General features: G+C 60.4%; 1 protein-coding gene across 2 annotated transcripts; it reads left to right on the top strand.

Moving 5' to 3' along the window:
* Window positions 1-24,206, top strand: LOC150009509 (voltage-dependent T-type calcium channel subunit alpha-1H-like). Of its 2 annotated transcripts, XM_090277332.1 has the most exons (33): window positions 1-93; window positions 213-346; window positions 800-897; window positions 2,095-2,254; window positions 2,596-2,914; window positions 3,131-3,223; window positions 4,329-5,118; window positions 6,092-6,534; window positions 8,008-8,159; window positions 8,900-9,085; window positions 9,690-9,807; window positions 10,112-10,267; window positions 10,498-10,588; window positions 10,737-10,945; window positions 12,218-12,628; window positions 13,160-13,260; window positions 13,434-13,557; window positions 13,639-13,707; window positions 13,859-14,043; window positions 14,175-14,301; window positions 14,488-14,613; window positions 14,867-14,956; window positions 15,180-15,372; window positions 15,878-15,895; window positions 17,155-17,306; window positions 18,195-18,304; window positions 18,634-18,767; window positions 18,913-18,983; window positions 20,287-20,365; window positions 21,399-21,520; window positions 21,595-22,024; window positions 22,149-22,309; window positions 22,886-24,206. In XM_090277332.1, the coding sequence occupies exons 1-33, from the start codon at window positions 1-3 to the stop codon at window positions 23,852-23,854; spliced, it is 6,714 nt and encodes a 2,237-aa protein (XP_090133458.1). In that variant the 3' UTR covers window positions 23,855-24,206. The 2 variants fall into 2 exon arrangements, with proteins under 2 accessions (XP_090133458.1, XP_090133457.1); XM_090277331.1 differs by lacking the exons at window positions 1-93; window positions 213-346; window positions 800-897; ... (1 more) ...; window positions 2,596-2,914; window positions 15,878-15,895 and having other exon boundaries at window positions 3,137-3,223.
* The last annotated feature ends 940 nt before the right edge of the window (window positions 24,207-25,146 follow it).

The raw sequence follows: 25,146 nt of genomic DNA, 5'->3' as shown, positions 1-25,146 counted from the left end.
ATGCTGGTCATCATGCTCAACTGTGTCACCCTGGGCATGTTCCGGCCTTGCGAGGACATCAAGTGCCACTCAGAGCGCTGCAGCATCCTGGAGGTGAGGGCCTGGGCAGGTGGGGGCTGGGCTGGCTGGCTTGCCATGAATGACCCTTAGGGACACCCCCCTCCCTGGGTGTGGAAGGCATAGGTCCCACTTTCAGGGTCTTCCGTTGCCAGGCCTTCGACGACTTCATCTTCGCTTTCTTCGCGGTGGAGATGGTCATTAAGATGGTCGCTCTGGGGCTGTTTGGGCAGAAGTGCTACCTGGGTGACACATGGAACCGGCTGGACTTCTTCATTGTCATGGCGGGGTACAGCTCTATGCTACATGGCCCAGCTCTGTTACACCAGGGTTGGCCTGGGGCTATAGCATCTGAAGTAGCCCCTTGCCTGACCAAGCCTAGCCAGGAACCCTACTTCCTCAGGCTCCACAGGTGGCCCTGGGTCCTCAGGAAGAGGGATGAAACAGGTGCATTCTAGAGGGGTCCAGGTGCAGCCTGGTCTGGGAGGTGGCTGGAGGTGGGAAGCCAGTGTGGCCTGTGTCAGGGATGGACACTTCTCCTGGGGATCCCCAGGCCAGCAGCAGCGATGGTGGGATGGACATGGATCTTCAGGAGGCCTAGGGAGCACCCAGTGGTGACTCGGTCATGCTCCTCCTGCCTCAGGATCCAGTCTGGCTCGGTGCACAACTTGGGGACCAGCTCTCTAGCGTGTGTGGTCGCCTGCCCACCACCTGAGCCTCCCTCTCTCTGCCCCTCCCCCAGCATGATGGAGTACTCTCTGGACGGACATAACGTGAGCCTCTCAGCCATCCGAACAGTACGTGTGCTGAGGCCCCTCCGCGCCATCAACCGTGTGCCCAGTAAGTGACCATCCCTCCCCGGCATGGAGCAGGCCTTTGTGTCTTGCCGGCCCTGCTGCGAGCTCTCCAGGGCCTGCTGGGACACAGGACCAGGATGCCACATTGCCCATATGGCTTCTGGACACTGTGGCCCCAGCACTGGAGGAGGGACTGTGGTCCCTGAGCATTTGCCACTGGGAAGGAGAGAACAGACCTGGGCCAAGTTGGGGTGTGATAGGCAGGCTGTGAAGGATCCTGGCCACTCTGAAGTGCAGACTCCTCATCTGCACAGCATTTAGGGTGATACTGGGTGGGGGGGGGGTGCACAGGCCCTGGTGGCTGCTTTGGCCCATCCAGGAAGCTTGGAGACGCTTCTGGGAAGTCACATGGCTGTTTGTTGGGAAGATGGCCTGCCCTCACAATAGTCATCTGCCCACATGGGATTGTTTGGGATTTTTCTGTCTTCGGAGTAGTTAGCGCTGTGGCTGAATTCAGTGCCCATGTGACTGTGAGGTTGTGTGTGTATACGTCGGGGGGCGTCTGTGTGTACCATGTAGCTGTGTACACAGCCTTCTGATGGCCTGTGGTGGCCTCAGCACCCAAGCCCAGGTTGTTAGGTCTTGTCTTACAGCCCTTGCAGAGAAGTTACATACCCCCAGGGTAGGTGCTTTCTCCCCCTGGGGCCATCAACTCTACCAAAGGGCAGGTGGGTCAGGGTTGTGCTATGGGAACCCCCACCCCATCCTGCCTCCCTCCAGTGCAGGGCTCTGCTCCATCGTGATTCACACAGGGATGGAAAGACTCTGCTCCCCAACCCCATACTCGCTGCAAGGCCCCTAGGCTCCCAAGCATGGGGCAGACCAAAGCCCAAGTTCCTGGGTGTCCCTTAGTCTGCTGCCCCTACGACGGAGCTGGGGCCGCTGGGCTCATGGTCAGTCCTGGGGCCTGAGTGGGGCATGATTCTGGCCATCATTCAAAAGGAAAAGGATTACACCTGTCCTGTAACCCTCCTGGCCAGCAGCTTTGCTCCCCTTGGTGTGGGCCTGACCCAGAGGCACCATAGTCCCTCGGTGTCTGCTGGACATGTAGGCACCAGGTGCATGTTCTCTGCATAGCTACACTACCCATTTGTGTACAGAGGGATGGCTTGGGAGGGACTGGGGGCCCAGGGGACACCCCAGAAGGTCCCTGTGCTGACTCCTACCCTGCCACTTGCAGGCATGCGTATCCTGGTAACACTGCTGCTGGACACCTTGCCCATGCTGGGTAATGTGCTCCTGCTCTGCTTCTTTGTCTTCTTCATCTTTGGCATTGTGGGCGTCCAGCTGTGGGCCGGCCTGCTGCGCAATCGCTGCTTCCTGGACAGCACCTTCGCCAGGTGCGAGGCCACACCCACCAGCAAGTCATGCCCCCCGACAGGCTCTTCTGAGCAGCCTGCCCCCAGCAGGCACCTCCCTTTTCGCACCACCCCCAGGGGGGCCACCCTGGAATACCTCTAGCTTGGGCCTAGGGTTCTGGTTCCTGGGTCTCTGGCTCTTATCTTTGTTATGTCTGCTTTAGTCTCTCATTTTGTTCGTCTCTCTGTCTCTGTATCTATCTTCCTGCCTGTCTTTCACTCACTGTTTATTTGTATCCTCCACTGTCTCTCCCTCACCCTCCTTTCCCTTTTCCCCCCTCTCTCTGTGTCCCTGTGCCCCCCTCTTGACCTCCCACCTCCAGGAACAACAACCTTACCTTCCTGCGGCCATACTACCAGACAGAGGAGGGCGACGAAAACCCCTTCATCTGCTCCTCACACCGAGACAACGGGATGCAGAAGTGCTCGCACATCCCCAGCCGCCGTGAGCTGCGCGTGGAGTGCACGCTTGGCTGGGAGGCCTATGCGCAACCACAGGCCGAGGGTGTGGGCAGCACTGGCCGTAATGCCTGCATCAACTGGAACCAGTACTATAACATCTGCCGCTCCGGCGACTCCAACCCCCACAATGGTGCCATCAACTTTGACAACATTGGCTATGCCTGGATTGCCATCTTCCAGGTGGGCTTTTGCTCTAGGCTGTGTGGCCTGTGGCCTTTGTTTCCCCATCATGTTGGGTATGGAGCACGAAGGGCCATGGGGAGGGGCGGTGCCCAGGCGGGGCTTACTTGCCCCACCAGCCACACAGCAGGACCCCGAGGGGACACAGGCCGGCCACACTACCAGCACCACCCTCCCAGGGCCATCTGTGTGTCTAGCCACCTGCCCCCTACACAGGTGATCACACTGGAAGGCTGGGTGGACATCATGTACTATGTCATGGACGCCCACTCCTTCTACAACTTCATCTACTTCATTCTGCTCATTATCGTGAGTACGGGGCGTTGGGCATGTCCAAGTACACAGGGCAAGGTTTTCAGGGCCATGGGCGTTGGTGGGTTGAGTGCCTCTGAGTTGTGACAGCTAATCTTGGATCCATAAGCTCCTTAGTAGATGTCGTCCTGGCCCCCAGGGTCCATTCATGAGCTTGCTTGTGCCCCCAACATGCGCCATCCCAGACTTTGCTTTCCCTCATGGGTCACAGCATTGGGTAAACTACAAGACAGGGGTAGCAGAGACCCATGGCTGTCCTGGGCTGCTGGGCAGGCAGGTGAGGGCCCATGTGGGGTGCAGGGCTTCCGCTCAGGCCCCCAGTGGCAGGAACTGGGAAGGTGTGGGAGGACAGAAGCCAGTGTGGGTGATAGGGGAGAGTGCAATTCCAGGAGACCTCAGAGAGCACGCCAGGCCCTCCCATGACCAGGTCCTGTCTAGAGGTTGCAGAAGAATCAGAACTCTGCACATGACCTCCCTGTCATTGCCCTCCACAGTGTACGTGGCCCCAGGGGTGTCCCTCACTTGACCCAGGCAGGGTCTGTGAAGACCCAGTAGTGAGCAGAACAGGCAGACATCCATCCATGTCTCAGATAATCATCATGAGCAGAGGACAGTCTCACCTGGTGACCGTGTCACAGAGGAAGGCCCTACTGGAAAGGTCAGGGTGGCCACAGTCGAGAGCGTCTCATCAAGGACAGACCTGAGGAGGAGGGGGCAAGCCTCACAGATGTTGGGAAGAAGGGTCTCCCCATGTGTCCTCCATCTGTCCACAAATAGATGAGAAGCACCTACTATGTGCCGGCTGTTCCAGACACTGGACTCAGCATCAAAACAGCAGGGACGCCACCATCATGGGGCGCTCCCACTAGCCACACTCAAAGCCATACCCTTGGACCCTGGAATGGGCGGTGCACAGTAGGCCCCAGTGTTTCTCTCATTAGGGACTTGATCACTGCTATGTAGAAACCACAGCCACTGGTCCGGCCTCTGGGGCAGATGGGTCTCCGTGTCCCCTCTTCCCCAGTTCCCTGGGGCACACAGCCTGGTGAGCGAAGCTCCTGGATGGGCTGTTGGAAGGCTCAACATCACCTGCCCGCCACAGGTGGGCTCCTTCTTCATGATCAACCTGTGCCTGGTGGTGATCGCTACCCAGTTCTCAGAGACGAAGCAACGGGAGAACCAGCTGATGCAGGAGCAGCGCGCCCGCTACCTGTCCGACGACAGCACACTGGCCAGCTACTCAGAGCCGGGCAGCTGCTACGAGGAGCTGCTCAAGTACGTGGGCCACATCTGCCGCAAAGTCAAGCGGCGTGGCCTGCGCCTCTATGCGCGCTGGCAGGGCCGCTGGTGCAAGAAGGTGGACCCCAGCAGCACCCTACACAGTCAGGGCCCCGGGCACAAGCCGCGGCAGGCAGGCAGACATGCATCCTCCATTCACCATCTGGTCTACCACCACCACCACCACCACCATCACCACTACCACTTCAGCCACGGCAGCCCACGCCGGCCCGGCCCCGAGCCGGGCACCGGAGACACGAGGCTGGTACGGGCTAGAGCGCAGCCCTCACCACCCTTGCCCAACCCTGGACCACTCGACACCGAGTCAGTACATAGCGTGTACCATGCAGACTGCCATGTGGAAGGGCCTCAGGGGAGGTCCCAGGTGGTACAAGCTACAGCTCCTGCCACTGGCCTCAAGCTGGCCATGGGGCTGGGCGCCATGAATTACCCCACCATCCTGCCCTCAGCGGGTGGTAGCAGCAAAGGTGGTGCCAGCCCTGGGCCCAAGGGGAAGCGAGCCAGTAAGCCACCAGGAGCTGGAGGGCACAGCTCCCTCAACCTGAGCAGCCATGACCCCTACGAGAAGATCCAGCATTTGGTTGGGGAATATGGTAAGGACCCTAGCCTCGTTCTGCTGAGAGTGAGATGGGACCCAGGGATGTCCCCACCTGTGTGCCTTCCAGGGAGGCCCTGCACCCTAACCTTTTTTGTTGTCTTGGAAGAGGGAAGGGGCCCCCTTCTGCGTGGGGATACTGAGGCAGAGGGATGGCGAGGAGCTAAGGTTACAGTGCCTCTAAGGGTTAGGGAAGGGGCCCAGGTGCCCCTCACCATTCTCCCACCTGGGGCCTCTGCTTCACCCACCTCAGACTTGTGGATGAAAGAGACACTGGGCCCCGTGCAGATTGTGAGGCCCTCCCAGGTGGTGTGGTCGTGTCTAGACCACGGTGCACCTGGCACAGGTAGGGGTATGTGCCAAGGCCATCGTGTGTGCCATGGCCATAGTGTGTGTCACGGCACACCTGCTTTTAGCCCTGCACTACCCATTAAGCAGCCCCAGCCTCATGGGCTCTTGAGCAGTAGTGAGTCTAAGCCAGAGCTTTGGGTACGATGTGTACCCAGGTCCCAGAAACTGAACACGAGGAAGCGGTACAGAGTACTCCTTGGTCATTCTCATGTCTGATCCACGTCAGAATGGTAATGGTCGACATGTGTCATGTCACATGCAGCGTTGAAGTTAATTTCACCTATTTGACATGGCTGCTAGGAAGTAGCTCACGTTACATTTTTGGATGGTGTGGCCCTAGGACAGATGAGCTGTTCTGCCTCTCTGTGTCCCTGCTCCTGTATGTGAACGGAGCACACCTATATAGGGTGTGCATGAGTGTGCCAGGTGTATGTGTGTGTCCCTAGGTATAGACGTGCGTGGCTAGATGTGCATGTGAGTGTGTCCAGGGGTGTGTGTGCTCCTAGGTATGAGTATGCCCAGGTGTGCACTGTTCACCCTACAGCAGCCTCCACGTGGCATGGGGCCCAGGCACTCCCAGGTTGACTGCTAAGTGGCCTGATCCTGCCTTCACCCCTCAGGACTGGGCCAGGCCCCCAGCCGCCTCTCGGGCCTGAGTGTGCCCTGCCCCCTGCCCAGCCCTCAGTCGGGCACGCTGACCTGCGAGCTGAAGGACTGTCCATACTGTGCCAGTGCCCTGGGAGACCCTGCGTTTGAGTTCAGCGACTCAGAGAGCGGAGACTCAGATGGCAACATGGTCTATGAGTTCACGCAGGACGTGCGGCACGGGGACCACCGTGACCCCACACAGCCAACGCCAACAGCGGACGCACCAGCCCAGGGCGGTGCGCAAAGGCGGGTACAGCAGCACGTGGCCTCTGGCAAGCGTGGCGGGCTTGTCCGCGTGTGGGCTACCGTCAGTGGCAAGCTGCGCAGGATCGTGGACAGCAAGTACTTCAACCGTGGCATCATGGTGGCCATCCTCACCAACACACTGAGCATGGGCATCGAGTACCACGAGCAGGTAGGTGGGCGCAGGGACACTTGCCCTCAGTGTGAGTCGGAGCTATTGTCATGACCCCTGGGGAGCACACTCCTTGCGTGTGTCCTCAAGGTTTCAGCCTCTCGTGGACCCACAGTGGGGCTGTAGGGGTTGGGGGCAAGGGTGATGCAGCCAGATGATTTTTATCAGTTTCTCAGCAAATGCTCATGTCTCCTCCTGGCGCTGGTCTCTGCTGAGTGTTGAACACAGAGACGCCATGGCTTCTGCCTCGAGTTTCTCTCCGTCTGGGGTAGGGGATTGAGACCACCACAGACCCAGAGGCAGCAGGGGCTGAGGGTGTTTACCAGGTCATCTGGTGGCTCTTCTCAGGAGGGGACCCCAAGCCCAGTTCTTGCAGAGAGAGGCCCCCCATACCTGAGCCAGACCTACTGGCAGCACCTGCTGGCTGCCTCTTGGGGGCCAGAAAAGGTGGTGATGTAGAATGGCCCCGGGGGGAGGTGCTGTGGGATGGCGCCTGCCCCCCCCCCCCAAGCACCCAGACGCTGTAGACCCTGCACACTGGCCCTGGACAGGGCCACAGAGGGGAGGGACAGCAGCTGGGTCTGGCAGGGAGATGGTATCCTCTCAGGACCAAGGCCGATTCACCTTTAATGATCAAATCTACTTCCTCACATCGTACCTGTTGGTCTTTTCAAGTCAGTTAAACCATTTTTCTCATCCCGGAGCAGTTTAGGGGAAAACAAGCAGTGTCAGCCAAAAGAAGGCCCTAGGTGGGACGTCCTTTTAGTGAGGGTGAGGTCCAGGGCAGGGACAGCACCAGACATCAAGAGCCCTCTGATGTGGAAGAGTCTCTGCCACATGTGTACACACACAGGCACACACGGTCATGCATGTCCACATATATACACATGCAAGGCTTACCCGTGCAGATGTGGACATATGCATACCTATCACGTGTGCAGTGTGTTTGTAGGAATGCATGGACACAGGGCACTGGTGCATACACAGGCATGTGCACACGAGCACATGTGCACACACATGCTGGTGCACACAGGCAGGTTAGAATGTCCCCAGTAAGGATAAGCCTCTGGGGCCTTCTACCAGCAAGGAAGGGTGAGGTCTCCAGAGACCAGGGCAGCTTTCAGAGGCACCACCCTTAGTGTCTGTGCCCCAAGAACCCCCATCCTGGACGCCCAGATGCTCTAGGCCCTAGTACCACGGCCTGTGCTTTGGGGCACAGGGAATTTCTAGGGCCCCAGTGCTCAGACAGGCCTGGGGAAGTCAGGGACAGTGACGGTGGAGAGGCCAGACGGGCCAGGACCCAGCTGGAGGGGACATGCCTGGGGCCTAGCCTCCTCCTTCAGACGCAGCCAATTAGGCTCCTGCGGCCCTGCCTTAGCCTCTGGGCCTTTGGTTCCCTGACGCAGCCTCACCTGCTCCCTGTCAGTGGGGGCAGGGACCCTTCTGCCCTGACCGTCCCTCTGCTGCCCACAGCCGGATGAGCTGACCAATGCCCTGGAGATCAGCAACATCGTGTTCACTAGTATGTTTGCCCTGGAGATGCTGCTGAAGCTGCTGGCCTGCGGCCCGCTGGGCTACATCCGGAACCCCTACAACATTTTTGACAGTATCATTGTGGTCATCAGGTAGGTCCCCTTCTCCCACCCAGGCCTCGGGTTCCTGGAGGCTCCAGTGTCAGAGAGCAGAGCCCCAGTCAGGAAAGGCACTGCTGGCAGCGTTGTCTGGCGGGCCACGGAGGTGGGATGTCAGGTTGGGTACCCTCCCTGGGGCCAAGTCCCTCCGTGCGGGTACTGTGGAGCACACAGGTCGGCTGCATGTGTCTAGAATCTGTTGGAGCTCTTCCCTGAGTGGGTGTTCTGTGGCCCGTCAGCCTCCTGGCTGGCCTCTGCTTAGAGCTGAGCCTTTGCGAGGAAGGCCAGCTCCCCTCCAGGGTGTCCACTTCAGCAAAATCCACACAGGAAGCAGCGGCAGGATCTGGGGGACGTTCCTTCTCCAAGAGGAAGTGGGGCCCTTGGGAGTCAAGGAGGCCCTGCCCTAACAGAGAGGGGTTTGAGCAAGAACGGCCAGGCCAGGCATGGCTGTGGAAGGTGCAGGACAGGAAAGCCCTTGACTGAGGAGCTCCTGTTCGGGCCAGAGCCAGGGATGACAGCTGGTTAGGTGGCTTTGGAGATGTTGCCTCAGCCCCTCAGCCCCCCCGGGCACCTTGATGTAGCCAGACCTGCTGCTCATCATGGGGTTGAGTGCAGGCCACCGTGGCTCTGAGGCTGACTTTCCTGCTCCTGAGAAGAGGAAGTTCGGAGTCACGGTGGGTGCAGGGATCCACAGTTGGAGAACAGCGCCTCCTGACCCTTGGCCTGGCCCACAGTGTCTGGGAGATCATTGGGCAGGCAGATGGGGGCTTGTCAGTGCTGCGGACCTTCCGGCTGCTGCGGGTGCTGAAGCTGGTGCGCTTCATGCCGGCTCTGCGGCGCCAGCTGGTAGTGCTCATGAAGACCATGGACAACGTGGCCACTTTCTGTATGCTGCTCATGCTCTTCATCTTCATCTTCAGGTGGGCCCCCCACAGAGGAGGACCCCTTCCCGCCACTCTGATTTCAGGGCCCTAGGCTCCGGGGGTAGCCAGGAGCCTCAGAGTTTCTGCAGAAGCTCAGGTGCTGGGTCCTTCATCCTAACAGAGCTGAGTGGGTGCCTCCCATGTGCAGGGTGAGGCATGTGGGACCCCAGGCTGGGCCCTGCTCTCATGAGCTCACAGCTTAGTGGGGGGCCAGGATGGACCTCCAGACGACAGATAGGGGACTGAGCGAGGGCTGGAGAAGGGTGGCGGCAGCCAGGCTGGAGTTCATCTGTTGAGCACCTGCTGTGCCAGCCTGGCCATGACTCGGGCCTCAGGGAGAGGCTGGGGTGGCGGTCAGCCCAGACAGGCAGAGTGAGACAGGCGTCCCAGGGCCCAGTCACGGCCTGGAGCCAGAGTGGCCTCTGACTGGCCCTTCCTCCCCTGGCCTTGGTCTTCCCACCGCACTGGGAGGCCGGGAAGCGTGGTGCTCAGCGGGGGAAAGCATAGATGAGCAGCTTCTGGGTCTGAAGGAGACCCGGCAGAGTGGCTCCCCTATGTCCCTCCTCTCCCCACTCACCACACCCCTGCCTCTCACCCTCAGCATCCTGGGCATGCACCTCTTTGGCTGCAAGTTCAGTCTAAAGACGGACACTGGAGACACGGTCCCCGACAGAAAGAACTTTGACTCTTTGCTGTGGGCCATTGTCACCGTGTTCCAGGTAAAGCGTGGGTGGGGACTGTCCCTGATGTAACTATGGCCAAAGGCAAGCCACAGCCCTGCTCAAGTATTTGTCTTGGCCTGTGCAAGGCTAGAGCAGTTGAGCTGCTGGCAACAGTAGGGGCAGCATTTCATCCCCTGGGGGCGGCGGGCATGTGCACTTGCTGGGGCAGAGCTCCTCCTCTCCTGAGGAGTTGCCAGCATTTCCAAGGTGGGCTAACCCTCACTGCCCCGCCTCTCCCCACCATGGCATCCCTGCCCTCGGGTCTCAGGCGCCGCTCTTCCTTGCTGCCCTCCTCCTCCAGATCCTCACCCAGGAGGACTGGAACGTCGTCCTCTACAACGGCATGGCCTCCACCTCCTCCTGGGCTGCCCTCTACTTCGTGGCCCTGATGACCTTCGGCAACTACGTGCTCTTCAACCTGCTGGTGGCCATCCTGGTGGAGGGCTTCCAGGCAGAGGTGAGGGGAACTTCCAGGAGGTAGGGTCCCGGCATGGTGGGTGGGGCTTCTGCACAGACTGACATGGAGAGACCTCCAACCTTCTCTCATCTTGTCCGCTGGGCCTTTCGTCACACCCACCTGCATACCAGCCCAGCCTCCCTGTCGGAAGCTCCACAGGGGGGTGCTTGGCACAGATGGCTCCCACCCAAGGGGAGCCTCACTCTTGCCTTCTGCTCGGCGGGACACAGGGCGACGCCAACAGATCTGATACAGATGAAGACAAGACATCCACCCGCCTGGAGGAGGATTTTGAAAAGTTCAGAGACTTCAGGGCCACAGGTGTGTTGGGGGGTGATGGGGGCAGGGATGAAGGGGGTGATGCCTGCCCTGACCTGGCAGAGAGGGGACTCCTGTGGGTGAGTCCTGGGTTGACGGATTTCCCATCCTGAGAGCCCTGTAGGCACAAGTGCCCCCCCCCCTTCCCCAGAGATGAAGATGTACTCCCTGGCCCTGACCCCCAACGGGCACCTGGAGGGCCAAGGCAGCCTGTCCCCTCCTGTCATCATGCACACAGCGGCAACACCCATTACCACCCCCAAGAGCTCCCCAAACCTGGATACGGCCCATGGTCTGCTGGAGTCACGGCGTGGCAGCAGCAGCTCCATGGACCCCCAGCTGGGGGACCAGAAGTCTCCGGTAGGTACTGTCTCCTGCCCCAGCCTCAGGGCACCTTCAGGCTCCATGCACCCAGCTTCTTGTAGCCTTCCCCAAAGATGAGTGAGGGTCCCACACACCCCACACGCGCGCACGCCCCCCCCCCCCCCGTATCGTATCCCCATGAGTCCCTGGCCCCGAGTGCTCTGATTTCTGTAAACGGAACGGAGTTGCTATGCTTATGGGAAGCGTGTAGGGACCAGACATGGAAATAGATGTTTGATCTTTTTTCTCTGGTAAAATGTCAGGCAGGAAGTTTATCTTCCAAGTTGCAATAAAATATAAAAGGTGGCAGAGCATAGATCAGAAGGAAAAACAGAAAAGAGACAGCAAAAAGGTACAAAAATATCATACAAAACATGATGGAGGCCCAGGGGAAGGTCTCATGTGTCAGGATCAACAGTGTCCCATGGGGACTTTCCAGAGAAACCTGGAAATGCCATCCGTCCCCAGGGACACAGCCAACATGGCTTTTCAGAAGGGCCCAGAGGGCTGGGCAGAGCAAGACACGCTAGCAAGAGAAGTGGTGTGGGATTAGAACACAGGAAATCTTCCCATGGGTAACAGGAGGATCTGCCCAAGTGAGCCTGGGGTGGGCCAGGCGACCCAGCAACAACATGCATTGCAGCCACAAGGGAGGTGGGCAGGGACAGTTTAGCAGGATTAAACCTCAGCCTGTGCTAGACCCAGGAGGTGACATGAACACTGACAGGAGGATGGGCACAGCCAGGTAAGGTCCCTCTGTTGAAGTCGATTTATCTCCTAAGACCCCTAAGACCGTGGCCAAACTTCTTTTTACAAGGCCATAGTCTGCCACTCAGAAACTGATTTGGGTCCCCACCCCAAAGATCAAGGTCAGCGGGGGCGGTGTCTGGGGATGGTCTGTGGCTGGTTCCAGGCCTGCTGATGGCCTGCGCCTGCCCTCTGGTCCTCCTGCCAGCACAGCTGCGAGCTCCAGCGCAGCAAGAGGCCCGCCCAGTAACACTTGCTGGCTGGACTTTCTGCTCATTGTTAACCTCCTCTGCAACTCAGACATCCCCCTGGAATAGCGGTGATGCTAGCCTCTCCCTAGCAGGGTGGTCTGCATGTATAAATACCATTCACGGGTATTAGGGATGGTGGTGATTCATGTGTAAATCCCACACATGGGGTGCCCCGGTGGGAAAGGCCCCTGTGGCTGGGTGCCCTGGAGCCTGGGATGCTTAGGGGTACTTGGGGAACTGGCCCCCCTCTCTCCTTCCCCCTCCCCTGCAGTCCAGCCTGCGCAGCTCACCCTGTGCCCACTGGGGCTCCAACAGCGCCTGGAGCAGCCGGCGCTCAAGCTGGAACAGCCTGGGTCGTGCGCCCAGCCTCAAGCGCCGGAGCCAGTGCGGGGAGCGGGAGTCCCTGCTGTCTGGTGAGGGCAAGGGCAGCACGGACGAGGAGGCCGAGGATGGTCGGCCCGGGGTGGGGGCGTTGCCCTGCACACGTGCCACCCCACTGCGGCGTGCCGAGTCCCTGGACCACCACAGCACACGGGACGTGCCGCCCCTGCGGCCAGCCACTCTGCTGCCCACCAAGCTCCATGACTGCAATGGGCAGATGCTGGCCTTGCCCAACGAGTTCTTCCTGCGTATAGACAGCCACAAGGAGGACCTGGCCGAGTTTGACGATGACATGGAGGATGTGAGTGGGCTTCGGGGCCCATGGCTCCCGCCTGTCATGGGCCTGTTCCCAGAGCAGACCCTGAACATTAGGCATGGAGGTGGGGGGCAGTCTCAAGAGAAAGGGGAGGAAGTGGACAAGCTGAGAGGGACTTGACCCTGTTGATAGGTCTCAGCTGATCCTCGGGAGATCAGGAGCAGGCTTGGCCCTAGGGTCGGCCCCCACCTCCACCTGAGGGCCATTCTGAGCCCTGAGTTTTCAGCCATAGGTGGGTCTCTGAGGGGGAGGAGAGGAGGGCAGGGCCACCTTCTCTGTGAGGCACTCATTCCATTGCCCAGGGCAGCTCCACAGGTGGGGGCGGGTGGGGGGGGGCTCTCTGGGTGGAAACCTGAGAACACCCATGCCCCTTCACCTGGGCTCGTGGACTCCCAGCATGGGTCACTCAATCAGTGCGTGTGGGGAGGATGAGCTGGGACAGCTGGGACCCCAGGGGTGGAAGGACAGGGCTGGGAGAGTTTGGGATGGGCCTGAGGATCTGCCCCTTCTCCTCAGAGCTGTTGCTCACGCCTGCGCAAGGTGCTGGAGCCCTATCAGCCTGGGTGGTGTCGCAGCCATGAGTCCTGGGCGCTGTACCTTTTCTCCCCACAGAACAGGTAAGCGGTGCCCGGGTGGGAGAAACACTGACCTTTTGGGTCCTCGAGTTGCCTGCCAGGCAGTGAGCCCCCCAGGCCTCCGGCTCTCCCACCTGCCCTCTGGGCACTGAGACGAAGCAAGAACTTCGGCAGGACTGTGCCCTGACCCCTCACCCAGTACCCTCGGCCCCCAGGTTCCGCGCCTCCTGCCAGAAAATCATCGCTCATAAGATGTTCGATCACATTGTCCTGGTTTTCATCTTCCTCAACTGTATCACCATTGCCCTGGAGAGGCCGGATATTGACCCGGGAAGCACCGTGAGGCCCCCTTCTTCTTGGGGGAGAGGGGGCAGGGTCTCTTAGGTGCAGCTGGCCCCTCCCACCACCCTGTCCCTGCAGGAGCGCGTCTTCCTCAGCATCTCCAACTACATCTTCACGGCAATCTTCGTGGCTGAGATGATGGTGAAGGTACCAGCATATTCGGGAGAGACCCAGGCTCTGTCCTCTGGCCTTACAACCCCCGCCCCGCCCAGCAGCTCCCACCTGCCGTGCCCCTGTCCCCTACCCCATCTGCTGCAGTACCTCAGACCTGGGCTCCTCCTCCTCTGCACCTGGACAGGTGGTGGCCCTAGGCCTGGTCTCGGGTGAACACGCCTACCTGCAGAGCAGCTGGAATGTGCTGGATGGGCTACTGGTCCTTGTGTCCCTGGTCGACATCATCGTGGCCATGGCCTCCGCTGGCGGTGCCAAGATCCTGGGCATCCTGCGTGTGTTGCGCCTGCTGCGGACGCTCCGGCCTCTGAGGTGGTCGGGGGCTGGGGGGATGGAGCTAGGCCAGGCAAGGGGACAAAGACAGATGAGGTGAAGGGGAGCTGGGATTTGGTGAGGTCTTCACATGACCTGTGCCCAACAGCAGGCCCCTTTGCCCCATGAAGGGTCATCAGTCGTGCTCCTGGCCTCAAGCTGGTGGTGGAGACCCTGATATCATCCCTCAGGCCCATTGGCAACATCGTCCTCATCTGCTGTGCCTTCTTCATCATCTTCGGCATCCTGGGGGTGCAGGTGGGCAGCCCTGCTTCTTCATGGGTGTCCTGTTCCAGAGTCAGTGGTCTGTGGTCAACAGCCACTGGGCAACACCAGAAAGGCCCAGCCTCGCCCCTCACCCTGTTGCCCCGGGAGGCCCCTTGTAGGGGTTGGTGGACTGGGGGGCACAAGGTCGGCCTTCTGGGTGACCGGCTGCCCTGTCAGCTCTTCAAGGGAAAGTTCTACTACTGCGAGGGCGCTGATACCAGGAACATATCCACCAGGGCGGAGTGCCGGGCTGCCCACTATCGCTGGGTGCGGCGCAAGTACAACTTCGACAACCTAGGCCAGGTGGGTGGGGTGAGGGCGAGGCCAGGAGGGGAGGGGAAAGGATCGGGTTAGGGCAGGACCTTCCCTGGAGTGCCCTGAGGTCTGCACCCCAGGTGGTCCTCCGTGGCCTCACCCTACTCTCCTGAAGGAAGAGAATGGCAGGACTGCAGGGCTGTGGTGCCACGGGCAGATCTGTGTGGGAGCCCTGTGGGGGTCTCCAGGATAGGAGGCAGGGCCCGTGGTAAGGAGTAACCACTCTTGGTGTGGCCCGCAGGCGCTGATGTCCCTGTTTGTGCTGTCCTCCAAGGACGGCTGGGTGAACATCATGTACGACGGGCTGGACGCCGTGGGCATAGACCAGCAGGTGCGGGCAGGCTGTGGGTAGCCCTGGCCCTCCAAGCAGACCCTTTGGCCGTCCTTTGGATCATCTTAGGGAACCTCCTCCAAGATGCCATCTCTGATCTCTCAGAACTCCTGGGGAGTTCCATGTCGTGGGCCCCCTCTCTGACTCTGCAGCCTGGGGTGCGTGGCTGTCCCTGGGCAGGACCCTTGGGCAGTGGGGACCCACGCATCCTCATGTGTTGCAGCCGGTGCCTAACCACAACCCCTGGATGCTACTCTACTTCATCTCCTTCCTGCTCATCGTCAGCTTCTTTGTGCTCAACATGTTCGTGGGTGTCGTGGTAGAGAACTTCCACAAGTGCCGGCAGCACCAGGAGGCCGAGGAGGCGCGGCGGCGTGAGGAGAAGCGGCAGCGACGCCTAGAGAGGAAACGGAGGAGTAAGGCGCTCCTGGTGGAGGTGGTGGGTCGGTACCTATGTGCCTGTGGTAGGGCGGCGGGCCAGCAAGGCAGCAGGGGCGGTCCGAGCAGTGGGCTTTGAGGCTGGGTCTCCCTTGCACTTGTGTGCAGTGGGCACCTGAAGCCCTCTACCTGGCCCTCCTCCCCTCAGCCTCCCAGCCCTGGCCTCACTGAATGGCTCTGCAGTCTGCCCGCTTTGCCTGGGACTGCATGGTGGCCAGGCCCTCAAGGAAGGGCCAGGCAGAGGAGGGCAGCTGCAGCAAGAGGCAGGCGCCCCTCCCGAGTGGCACAGGAGATGATGAGACTCCCAGTTCTCATCTCACATGAGCCCTTACACCAGGGGGCAGGAATAAGCAAAGCTGAGACAGAGAGAGGGACTTAGGGAGGCCCTACCCAGCTTGAGAGCAAGGAGGGCTTTCTGCAGGAGGGGGCCACTGAGTGTCCTGCCCACCGTGGCCAGCTCAAACCATCTCCTTGTCTTTCCAGGCACTTTGCCCAGCCCAGGTACCTGCCCCCCACCCTGCATGTCTAAGCCCCGTGCTTTTGCCAGCCTCTGCACGGGACTGCAGTCTGGCCTGGCCTCCGCCCCTCTGCCACTGCCATGTGGAAGGGCAGACATCGCAGGTGGATGCCAGGCCCACTGGGGTCTGCTGCAGGATGGGCGTGGGACGGCCAGGGTTTGGGCGCCAGGCATCAGTGGGAGGAAGGGTTGTCCACTCGCCTGCCTGGTGTCCACGCCACTGCCTGCAACCTCCTGTGTATCCCTCTGCCCAGCTTGTGTGCTTCCCTGCCATGCTCTGAGATGCCTGTCGGCCTGTGGCTGCTCCACGTCTTTAGTGCTGGCTTCGTCCTGCTGACTGCCGGCCCCTTGGGCCGCGCGATCTGAACCAACCTCTTTAGTGACTGCATGCCAGACCCAGGAGCACAAGGGTCCCAGGTCTTGGTCAGTCCTGTTGGCCTTGCTGTCCAAGGCCCTGGGGCAGCCACACCTCTGACCCCCGGCCCCCAACCATGCATGATTCTGTGGCTGAGGCAGGTCTTCATGTGCAGTGGTGGCAGCTATGTCCTCACCCAGGGGGAACTCAGGGGGCACTGAGATGCCCGAAAGGGTTACTGCAGGGAGAATGTTTAGTGCAGACAGTCCAGTTGGCGAATGCATGATCGCCAGGTGATGGCCATCAGAGGGACCAGAAGCCTGGCAAAGCCCAGACAAGAGGCAGCGGTCATTGACCTCTTAGACGACTAGAACTGAAGGGACCCTGGGCCTGGTGGCCAGAGGACAGCTCATGCCCAGACTCGGAGACGGAGGGAGGGGAGAAAGCTCCCATCTGCCTGCCCCTCCTCTAGGTGTCTCTGAACCCTGTTGCCATCCCCAAAGAGTACCCCAAAGTCCCGAGCCTGGGAGCCCTTGGCAGGGCAGAGTCTGGGCAGAGTCTGAGCAGCGCCCCAGGGTAGGGCCAGGTGGAGTCTCAGCTTCCAGGCCACCCCTGGCCCAGCCCTCAGGCCAGGGCCCCAGAAGCCACAGGGCGTGGTGGATGGCCTGCCCCTGAGGCCCACTCACCCCTCCCACCCTGAGTTGTCCATCCAGCAACAGGAGCCAGATTCACAGGGAGCTACTTCTTACCTGGACTGGACACCACTTCCTAAGAGAAATTTCCTCCTCCACCCTCCTGACAACCCCTCCCATCTGAGCCTGGGCTCTCCCCCAGCCCCAGCCCCACCCCCACCATCTAGCCCTGGTCACAGGCGCCCTCTCCCTGCAGAGGCCCAGCGCCGGCCCTACTACGCAGACTACTCGTCCACCCGCCGCTCCATCCACTCGCTGTGCACCAGCCACTACCTCGACCTTTTCATCACCTTCATCATCGGGGTCAACGTCATCACCATGTCCATGGAGCACTACAACCAGCCCAAGGTGGGGCTCGGGTGCGAAACCCTGCCCACCCTGCCTCCAGGACCAGTGTGGGGGTTCAGCCCCAGGAGGGCCGTGGCTGAGGTCCAGCACCCGGTGGGTGGCCTGGATCAGGAGGTGCTACCCCAAGAACTGGCGGGCTCTTACTTCTGCAGCCCTGGGTGAGCCCTCACTGGGGTTTGCAGGGTGTGGTTTGAACAGAGTCCTCCTTCTTGTAACATCAGTTGAAACTCTCAGGGCCACCTGCCCTGGAGGGCCCTCCCCACCCCATGAGTGGCTCCATCCTGAAACTGGCTGTTGAAAGGTCCCTGAGTCCAGCTTCTTGGGCTGTGGGTTTCACAATCCAGGAAAAAGCCAGACAGAAAGGGCTGACAGGAGAGAGGTGGGCATAAACGGTCAGCTTTTTATGTTGCTCCAATTACATCTGCATTGACATCGTTTCATTACAGAAAGGGCAGTCCCCCTCCCGTCCCCCACCATGGAAAGGGAAGGGTCTCGATATCAGAGCCTTTGAGTCTGAACCTACTCCGGTTTTGTGTCTGGCTAGCATGGGCTGGCCCCTGCCACAGGCTGTGGGTGGGGCCTTGTTAAGGCAGGGCCAGGAGCCTGGGCGCTAAGGGGCCCTTGCCTCCCACCTGAGCATTGTTCGGGAGATGCTGCAAGGGTCAGTCAAGGTGATGCCTTCCAGACCGGGCGCAAGCAAGCGCATATACAGTAAGTGCTCAACAGCTGAGCTTCAAAGAGACCTGTCCTCTGCCTGGAGACACTCAGATTGGTACAGGAGAGAGGTGGGGCAGGGCGACCAGGACCCAGGCGCTGGAGTGCCTAGTGCCATGGTGGGGGGTGGAGGAGAGGCAGGGTAGCCTCCACAGCCTGCTACTCTGCCCCCAGTCACTGGACGAGGCCCTCAAGTATTGCAACTACGTGTTCACCATTGTCTTCATCTTTGAGGCTGTGCTGAAGCTGGTGGCATTTGGGTTCCGGAGATTCTTCAAGGACAGGTATATGGGGTGGGGCTCCCTGGCACCCAAAAGGACCCATAGGCTCTTGAGGAAGGGGGCAGGTGAGAGCCACCGCCCTCCCCTCCAATGGTCCCAGCCTCCTGTCTGCAAAGGTGACCGTGCTGAGCAGAGGCATAGGATGCACCACCCCATGGGCAACACCAGGACATGTCTGTGGGTGACACTAGGGTGTCTCCAGAGTGATAACAGGGTAACTCCCAGAGTCACACCAGGGGGCTCCCAGGGTGACGGAGCGGACTCCTCTTGCCCTAAAGGGCTGCGGGTGGGGAGGGGAGGCAGCGCGGCACTGAGCCCGCCTGGCCACCCAGGTGGAACCAGCTGGACCTGGCCATCGTGCTGCTGTCCATCATGGGCATCACGCTGGAGGAGATCGAGATGAGCGCAGCGCTGCCCATCAACCCCACCATCATCCGCATCATGCGCGTGCTGCGCATCGCCAGAGGTAGACACCCAAAGGGGACCCCGGGGCTACCCCTTGCCCCAAGGCCTCAGGAATGTAAGGGATGGGGGTGGTCCTGAGGCCCAATCTGGGGGGGTCAGACTGGCCCAGGCCCCCAGCTGCTCTAACACTCAGCTCTTGGCCCTAGTGCTGAAGCTGCTCAAGATGGCCACAGGCATGCGAGCCCTGCTGGACACAGTGGTTCAAGCCCTGCCCCAGGTAGCTGGACAGCTGCCCCAGGGTGGGCACTACAGACGCCACCAAGAAGACAAGGCTGCAGGGAGGGTCTCATTCACGGTCACTCATCCATTCATTCTAGTGCTCATCTGCACCTGTGATCACCACATTTACCACCCCTCCCTGTGCAGGGAATAATGGCTGTGCTGGGAGGGAGATGGCTCTCTGCCTTCTGGGCCTCGGTCCCTCCGGGAAGGCTGAGAACCAGTGCCCGCCTCCCCTAGTCCAGTGCTGTATGCAGTGGGGTATGGGCAGAGGGCAAAAAACATAGCCAAGGTGGGCTTATCTGAGTTCCTAGGATCATGCCCAAAGTTCAGGTGTTGGCTGAAGACCGCTCTCCTCTTTAGAGCTAACTCAGGCCCCCTGTCCTCACTTCCTACATCCACAGCCCCTACCCTGATCCTTTGTGGCCGCTTGAGCTAGAAGAAACCTTTGCCTCATCTGTATTTAGTTCTTCTGCCAACCCAGCCTGTTCAGCCACGTGTCCATCTGTCCATGGTTCTAACCCTTTCAGTCATCCATCCATCCACCCATGTGTCCATCTGTCCGTTACCCAACCAGCCACTCGCCCCCACAGCTGTGTGTCCACCGAGCACCATATCTCTCAACCACCTGCTCACCCATGTGCCTGTCTGTCCACACACTCGTCCCACCATGCATCCACCAGCCCTCCGTGTGCTCCCTCCTTCAGCCAACCCCCATTCATGTCCTAAACAGCATTCCTCAGCCTTGTCTGAGTTACAGTCCCTGGGGGCCTTTGTGCCTGCCTGGTGTCTGTGGAAGTAACAGGAGGGGAGGGAAGCCAGGGCTGGCCATGTCCCAGAGTCAGGGCCATGGGAGGTATGTGAAGAAGTGCTGGGATGCTGGGGCTGTGAGGTTCAGGGTAGAGCCTCAGGCAGAGGTCACTTGGCCTACAGAACTTGGATTTGGCCTTTTCCCATGGGGACCCCGAGGCTGGAAGCCCTACACAGAGTCTGTCAAAGCCTTGGGAGGCCGCCTCGGCCCAGGGGAGCAGAGGTGCTGGAAGCAGGGGTGGTCCTGAGTGCAGAGTGGGTGTGAGGAGCTAAGGAGAGGCCTTGAGCACCACGCAGGACAGGGAGCCCCTAGATGCCATGGGAGCTCCAGGGCCAGTGGGGTGGGTTAAGAACGAGGCTTCAAGGCTTCCCTGGGAACCTGACCTCCTGCCTGGAAGGAACATGGGGTGAGGGTGGCTGGTGGGGCACCAGGCACAGTGCACAGCAGGCAGGATTGAGGCCTGACCTGGTTCTGCTTCTCTCCTGTGTAGGTAGGGAACCTCGGCCTACTTTTCATGCTCCTGTTTTTTATCTATGCTGCCCTGGGAGTGGAGCTGTTTGGGAGGCTTGGTGAGTGGGGTCCAGGAAGGTGCAGCCTCACCCACACACGCGTGGCCTGCAGACAGCTCGGGACACCATCCAGACTGAGAGGGCCCCTGCTCCCTCCACCCTTCACCACACAAGGCGAATGTGACAGCAGGCACAAACAGGAGTATCTACGCACACACACAAGTGTGGTACCACATTTGTGAACACACACACATACACACCCAGACATGCACGTGGACACAAACATGCATACCTTTCCCAGTGAGGAAAGCAGAGCCACACGTAAGGCTGAGCAAGAATTCGAATGCAGACACACACACACACATCTCCCTAATCTGCATGTGGCCCCCGGGGGACAAATGCTGCAGCTTGTTCTTTTTAATTGTCACCAAGGATTTCCTTAAATCCCCCTGGCCAGTCTGAGCAGGGGGCAGGAGGGGACCTTCTGGCAGCCCACTTCCTGTAGGGTACCCCTCCCTTTCCTGCCAGGGTCTTCTGCACACTTGGTGTTACTGACTGCTCAGTGGTTTTCAGGAGCCACCAGTGGGCCTATCTGTGAGGTGGCTGAGGTAGTGGTCAGTTTGGGGTCTGTTTAGAGGAGGGGGCTCCTGGGACCCAGCAATGAATGCCCCAGACCTGACTCCTCGCCCCTGGCCCAGCCTCACGCTCCAGGGTGGCCACATTACCCCACTGAGGCCTGAGGGTGTGCTGATCCGAGAGGGGAGCAGTCAGTGCCCTCTCATGGTGCCTAGCCAGAGCCAGCTGGCACCAAGGGCTTGGCCTGTCTAGATCTAGAACAGGCAGGGCATCGGGCAGCCCCCGTGCCAAGGAGAAGGAAGCCATCCCACCCTGTTTTGAAGAGGCATGCCCCCATGTGCCTCCTGCGGGTGCCCACCTGGCAGAGATGCACGAATTAGGCAAGGTCCCAGTGCGCAGACGAGCCTGGCTTCCCTGGGGGAGGAGCAGGGCCCATGGTGTGTCTCGGGGCTTCCCAGACCAGCACCTGCCCTGCCCCCAGCAGCGTGGCTGACCGGGGGGGGTCTCTACCCTGCAGAGTGCAGTGAGGACAACCCATGTGAGGGCCTGAGCAGGCACGCCACCTTCTCCAACTTCGGCATGGCCTTCCTCACGCTGTTCCGTGTGTCCACGGGGGACAACTGGAACGGGATCATGAAGGTACCTGCCCGAGCCAGATGGGAGGAGAGGTGGGGCGAGCCGGCCCCGTCCTGCAGCTGCCTGCGCGCCCACAGGACACTCTGCGGGAGTGCGCCCGGGAGGATAAGCACTGCCTCACCTACCTGCCGGCCATCTCGCCCATCTACTTCGTGACCTTCGTGCTGGTGGCCCAGTTTGTGCTGGTCAACGTGGTGGTGGCCGTGCTCATGAAGCACCTGGAGGAGAGCAACAAGGAGGCCCGCGAGGACGCCGAGCTGGATGCCGAGCTGGAGCTGGAGCTGGCACGGGGGTCCCCCGCTTGTCCCCAGCCCGGCGCCCTGCAGAGCCCAGGCCCTGGGCCCAGCGCCCCCAGCCTCCTGGTGGCTCGGAAGGTGTCGGTGTCCAGGATGCTCTCGCTGCCCAACGACAGCTACATGTTCCGGCCCGTGGCACCTGCCTCAACCCCGCACACCCACCCACTGCAGGAGGTGGAAATGGAGACCTACACGGGCACCACCTCCTCCGGTATGACTGGTGCAGGCAGCTGGAGGGCTTGGGCAGGTGGGAGGACATAGGCAGGAGGACTCAGGTGGGTGGGAGGACTCCAGGCAGGCGACAGCTGCCTGGTTTAGACACCTTCCTGCCCCAGGCTTGGTCACCTTTGAGCACTCACCTCCTGTGGAGTCCTGCGCCTCCCTCCAGGTCTCGTCAACTTCGTCCTCCCCTGCCAGGGGCAGCAACACCCTCCTCACCCTGCCCCCTCGGGGCGCAGCTCACTCCCCCAGCCTTAGCTGCCTGCTCTGCAGACAGGTAGGAGAAGCTCCCTGCAGGGCCTGAGCGGGTTTCCTTTCCCCATTAAAGGATGAGTGACCAGGACACTGAGGAAGGGGGGTGCTTTGTCACTGGAGCCTGTGATGACAGAGTTCCCAGCCACCAGGAAGGACCACACCCCCTCCTTGGGCAGAGGCCTTAGTCCTTCACAGCACCCCTAGCAACGGTTCCTGTGGGCATCACCTCCACCCACAGACCACACACCCCATCCTCAGGGCGCCGCGCTGGGCCGGCGGTGCACAAGGCTGCCTCAGCCTCACCCTGCGCTCAGCAGGGTTTCCAGGCTCTCCTCACTCAGGCTCCAGCCCTCCACTCCTCATGGCCCCTCCCCATTGTGACCTGCATGGATGGTTGGCACCCGCATGCAGGGTGGTCCCCGGGTTGGTGTGGGTGGGGCTGTGACGTCCATCCCAGAGGTTCTCTCAGCCCCATCTCACCCGGGGTCCCACCCTCAGGGGATTGAGTGTCTGCTCTGACCCAAGCGGGGAGGGGTCCATGTGACGCTGGCTGCTGGCTGGGTTCTGCCTAGTCTTACCTGACCCCGTGCCCTTGCAGGAGGCCCTGCCCACCAGCTCCCAGGAAACACAGGTTGACAGCCTTGCAGACTGCACCCTGAGCTTGGGGGAGCCTGGCGGGAAGACCACCTCAAGGCATGCGTCCCTGGGGGACTCCCTCCAGTCCCCACCCTACTCCCCGAGGCCCACCAGTGTCCGTACCCGAAAGCACACCTTTGGACAGTGCTCTATCTCCAGTCGGCTGCCGGCCACAGGTGGAGAGGAGGCAGAGGCCCCAGACCCAGCCGACGAGGAGGTCAGCCACATCACCAGCTCGGCCCGAAGCCCCTTGCCTGAAGTCCACAGGGTGGTGGGTGGTGAGCCAGACGTGCGCAGGCTCTATGGTGTGGACACCCAGGGCCTCCTGGACCAGCCCAGCAGGGTGGACCAGCACCGGCAGCCCTCAGTGGAGCAGGGCAGAGGGGACAGCCGCTCAGAGACTGGAGAGGTGAAGGCCCAGGCCCTGGAGGCTGAGCCAGCCCCGGGGGCACGCAGGAAGAAGAAGATGAGCCCCCCATGCATCTCTGTAGAACCCCCCACAGAGGATGAGGGTGCAGCCTGGCCCCCTGCAGCAGAGGGTGGCAGTACGACCCTGCGGCGGAGAACCCCATCCTGTGAGCCTATGGAGGGCATGGGGGTAGACCCTGCCGCCAAGGGAGAGCGATGGGGCCAGGTTCCCTGCCGTGCAGAGCACCTGACCATCCCCAGCTTTGCCTTTGAGCCACTGGACCCAGACCCCAGCGGGGAACTGTTCTTGGACGGTGGTCACAGAGTGGCCCAGGAACCCAGAGCTTCCTTGGGGGTCACATTACCTGCTGAACCCCACAAAACAGAGTCTTCTGTGCTCTCCAGCAACCCCCCAGAGAAGGGGCAGGGGCTATACCTCAAAGTCCCCCAGAGCCCCCCAAAGAAAGCAGGGTCCCTCTCAGTTAGTCCTACACCGGGTAACTGTGTGAATGAACCTGTGTAGCTGGGGCAGGATGCCACACAGGCTTGGCACTAGGGATGGGGTATACTCGATAGGGTGGTGGCCTCAGGCGGGACCATGCATGGACCCCATTTCGGGCCCCACCTTGGGCAGAGGCACCAGAAGGACAGTCGCCCAGGGAGAGGGAGGTAGATGCTATTCTGGGCAAAGAGCAACAAGGATAACTCCTTGGACTGTGGGCCTCTGCCCATCAATTCAGGTTTGGATTTTTCCGAGTCAGCCGCTGTGGTCTGAGACGGTGCTGGCAGCCTGGTCTGAGGCCCTTGATGAGAGAGCTGTGTTCATGGGAAAAGGACTAGAAAGTGGCCGAGAGGAGAAAGGCAGAGGCCACCCAGCAGATCCCCATCTTCACATCCACTTATTTTTATAGGGAATACACACTTGGGGCCCCTTGTGCCCTCGAGGGTGGCAGCTCGGTCCCAGGGCCCCCACAGCCATGCTTCACCATTGCTCACAGTCTGAGCTCCCATCCATTTGTCCCAACACCCGCATTGCTGTCTCTCCACCTCCCCTTCTAGGCCCCCTCCCCACCATTTCGTCCAGAACACCCATTGACTCTGGTCTCTGTGAAACACCGAATTACCAGGGAGTGGGAGCCAAGCAGTAAGGCCCAGCGCCCAGAGCCCCATGCCTCCCATGGCCGTCCTGGGGTCTGGGAGGAGCCGTTCCCGCTGAGGCCCCTTGTTTCATTTTCTTTTATAAATTCAGGATAAACAATGCAATAATCTGATGCAGAAAATTCAGCTTCTCAAGTGAAGGGAAGGAGGACAGAATAAATATTAACTTATTTAAGAAACAATTTGGATGTCAACCAGAATCGGTTCCTCCTCATAAGAGGGTGGTAAAGCTGGGTGATGACAGTCAACACACTGGGGCTGCAGGGTCCCCTCCTGAACACCTGCTCCACGGGTGTCCTGTGGTCCCCCCACTCGGGCAGGTCCACACATAAAAAGTTCTTCATGGCCGCCAGGTCCGTGTGGTATCCTTCGTATGCTGGGGCACCCTCATCTGACCGCATAGGAAGAAGAATTTGCCAGGGCTCCTGACAGGATCAGGTGCTGTATGGGCAGAGGTGGGGAGCGCCTCACAGGGAGAGCTTTCCAGCTGGGCAGTGAGCCTTGGGCTACAGAGGGACCCCACTCTTGCAGTCTCCCTGCCCTGAAATCTTCAACCCCCAGGCTCTGACCCTTGCCCTTGCCCCATGTCCTACTGGCCTCTCAGGGACCAAGGCTCCTCTGCAGCCCTGTGGACCCTCGTCCTTGAAACCTGATCGT

The sequence above is a fragment of the Furipterus horrens genome, unplaced genomic scaffold (genome assembly GCF_987537825.1).
Source record: "Furipterus horrens unplaced genomic scaffold, mFurHor1.1.pri manual_scaffold_5, whole genome shotgun sequence".
NCBI classification, from domain to species: Eukaryota; Metazoa; Chordata; class Mammalia; order Chiroptera; family Furipteridae; genus Furipterus; species Furipterus horrens.
This window is presented reverse-complemented; position numbering and strand designations above follow the sequence as displayed.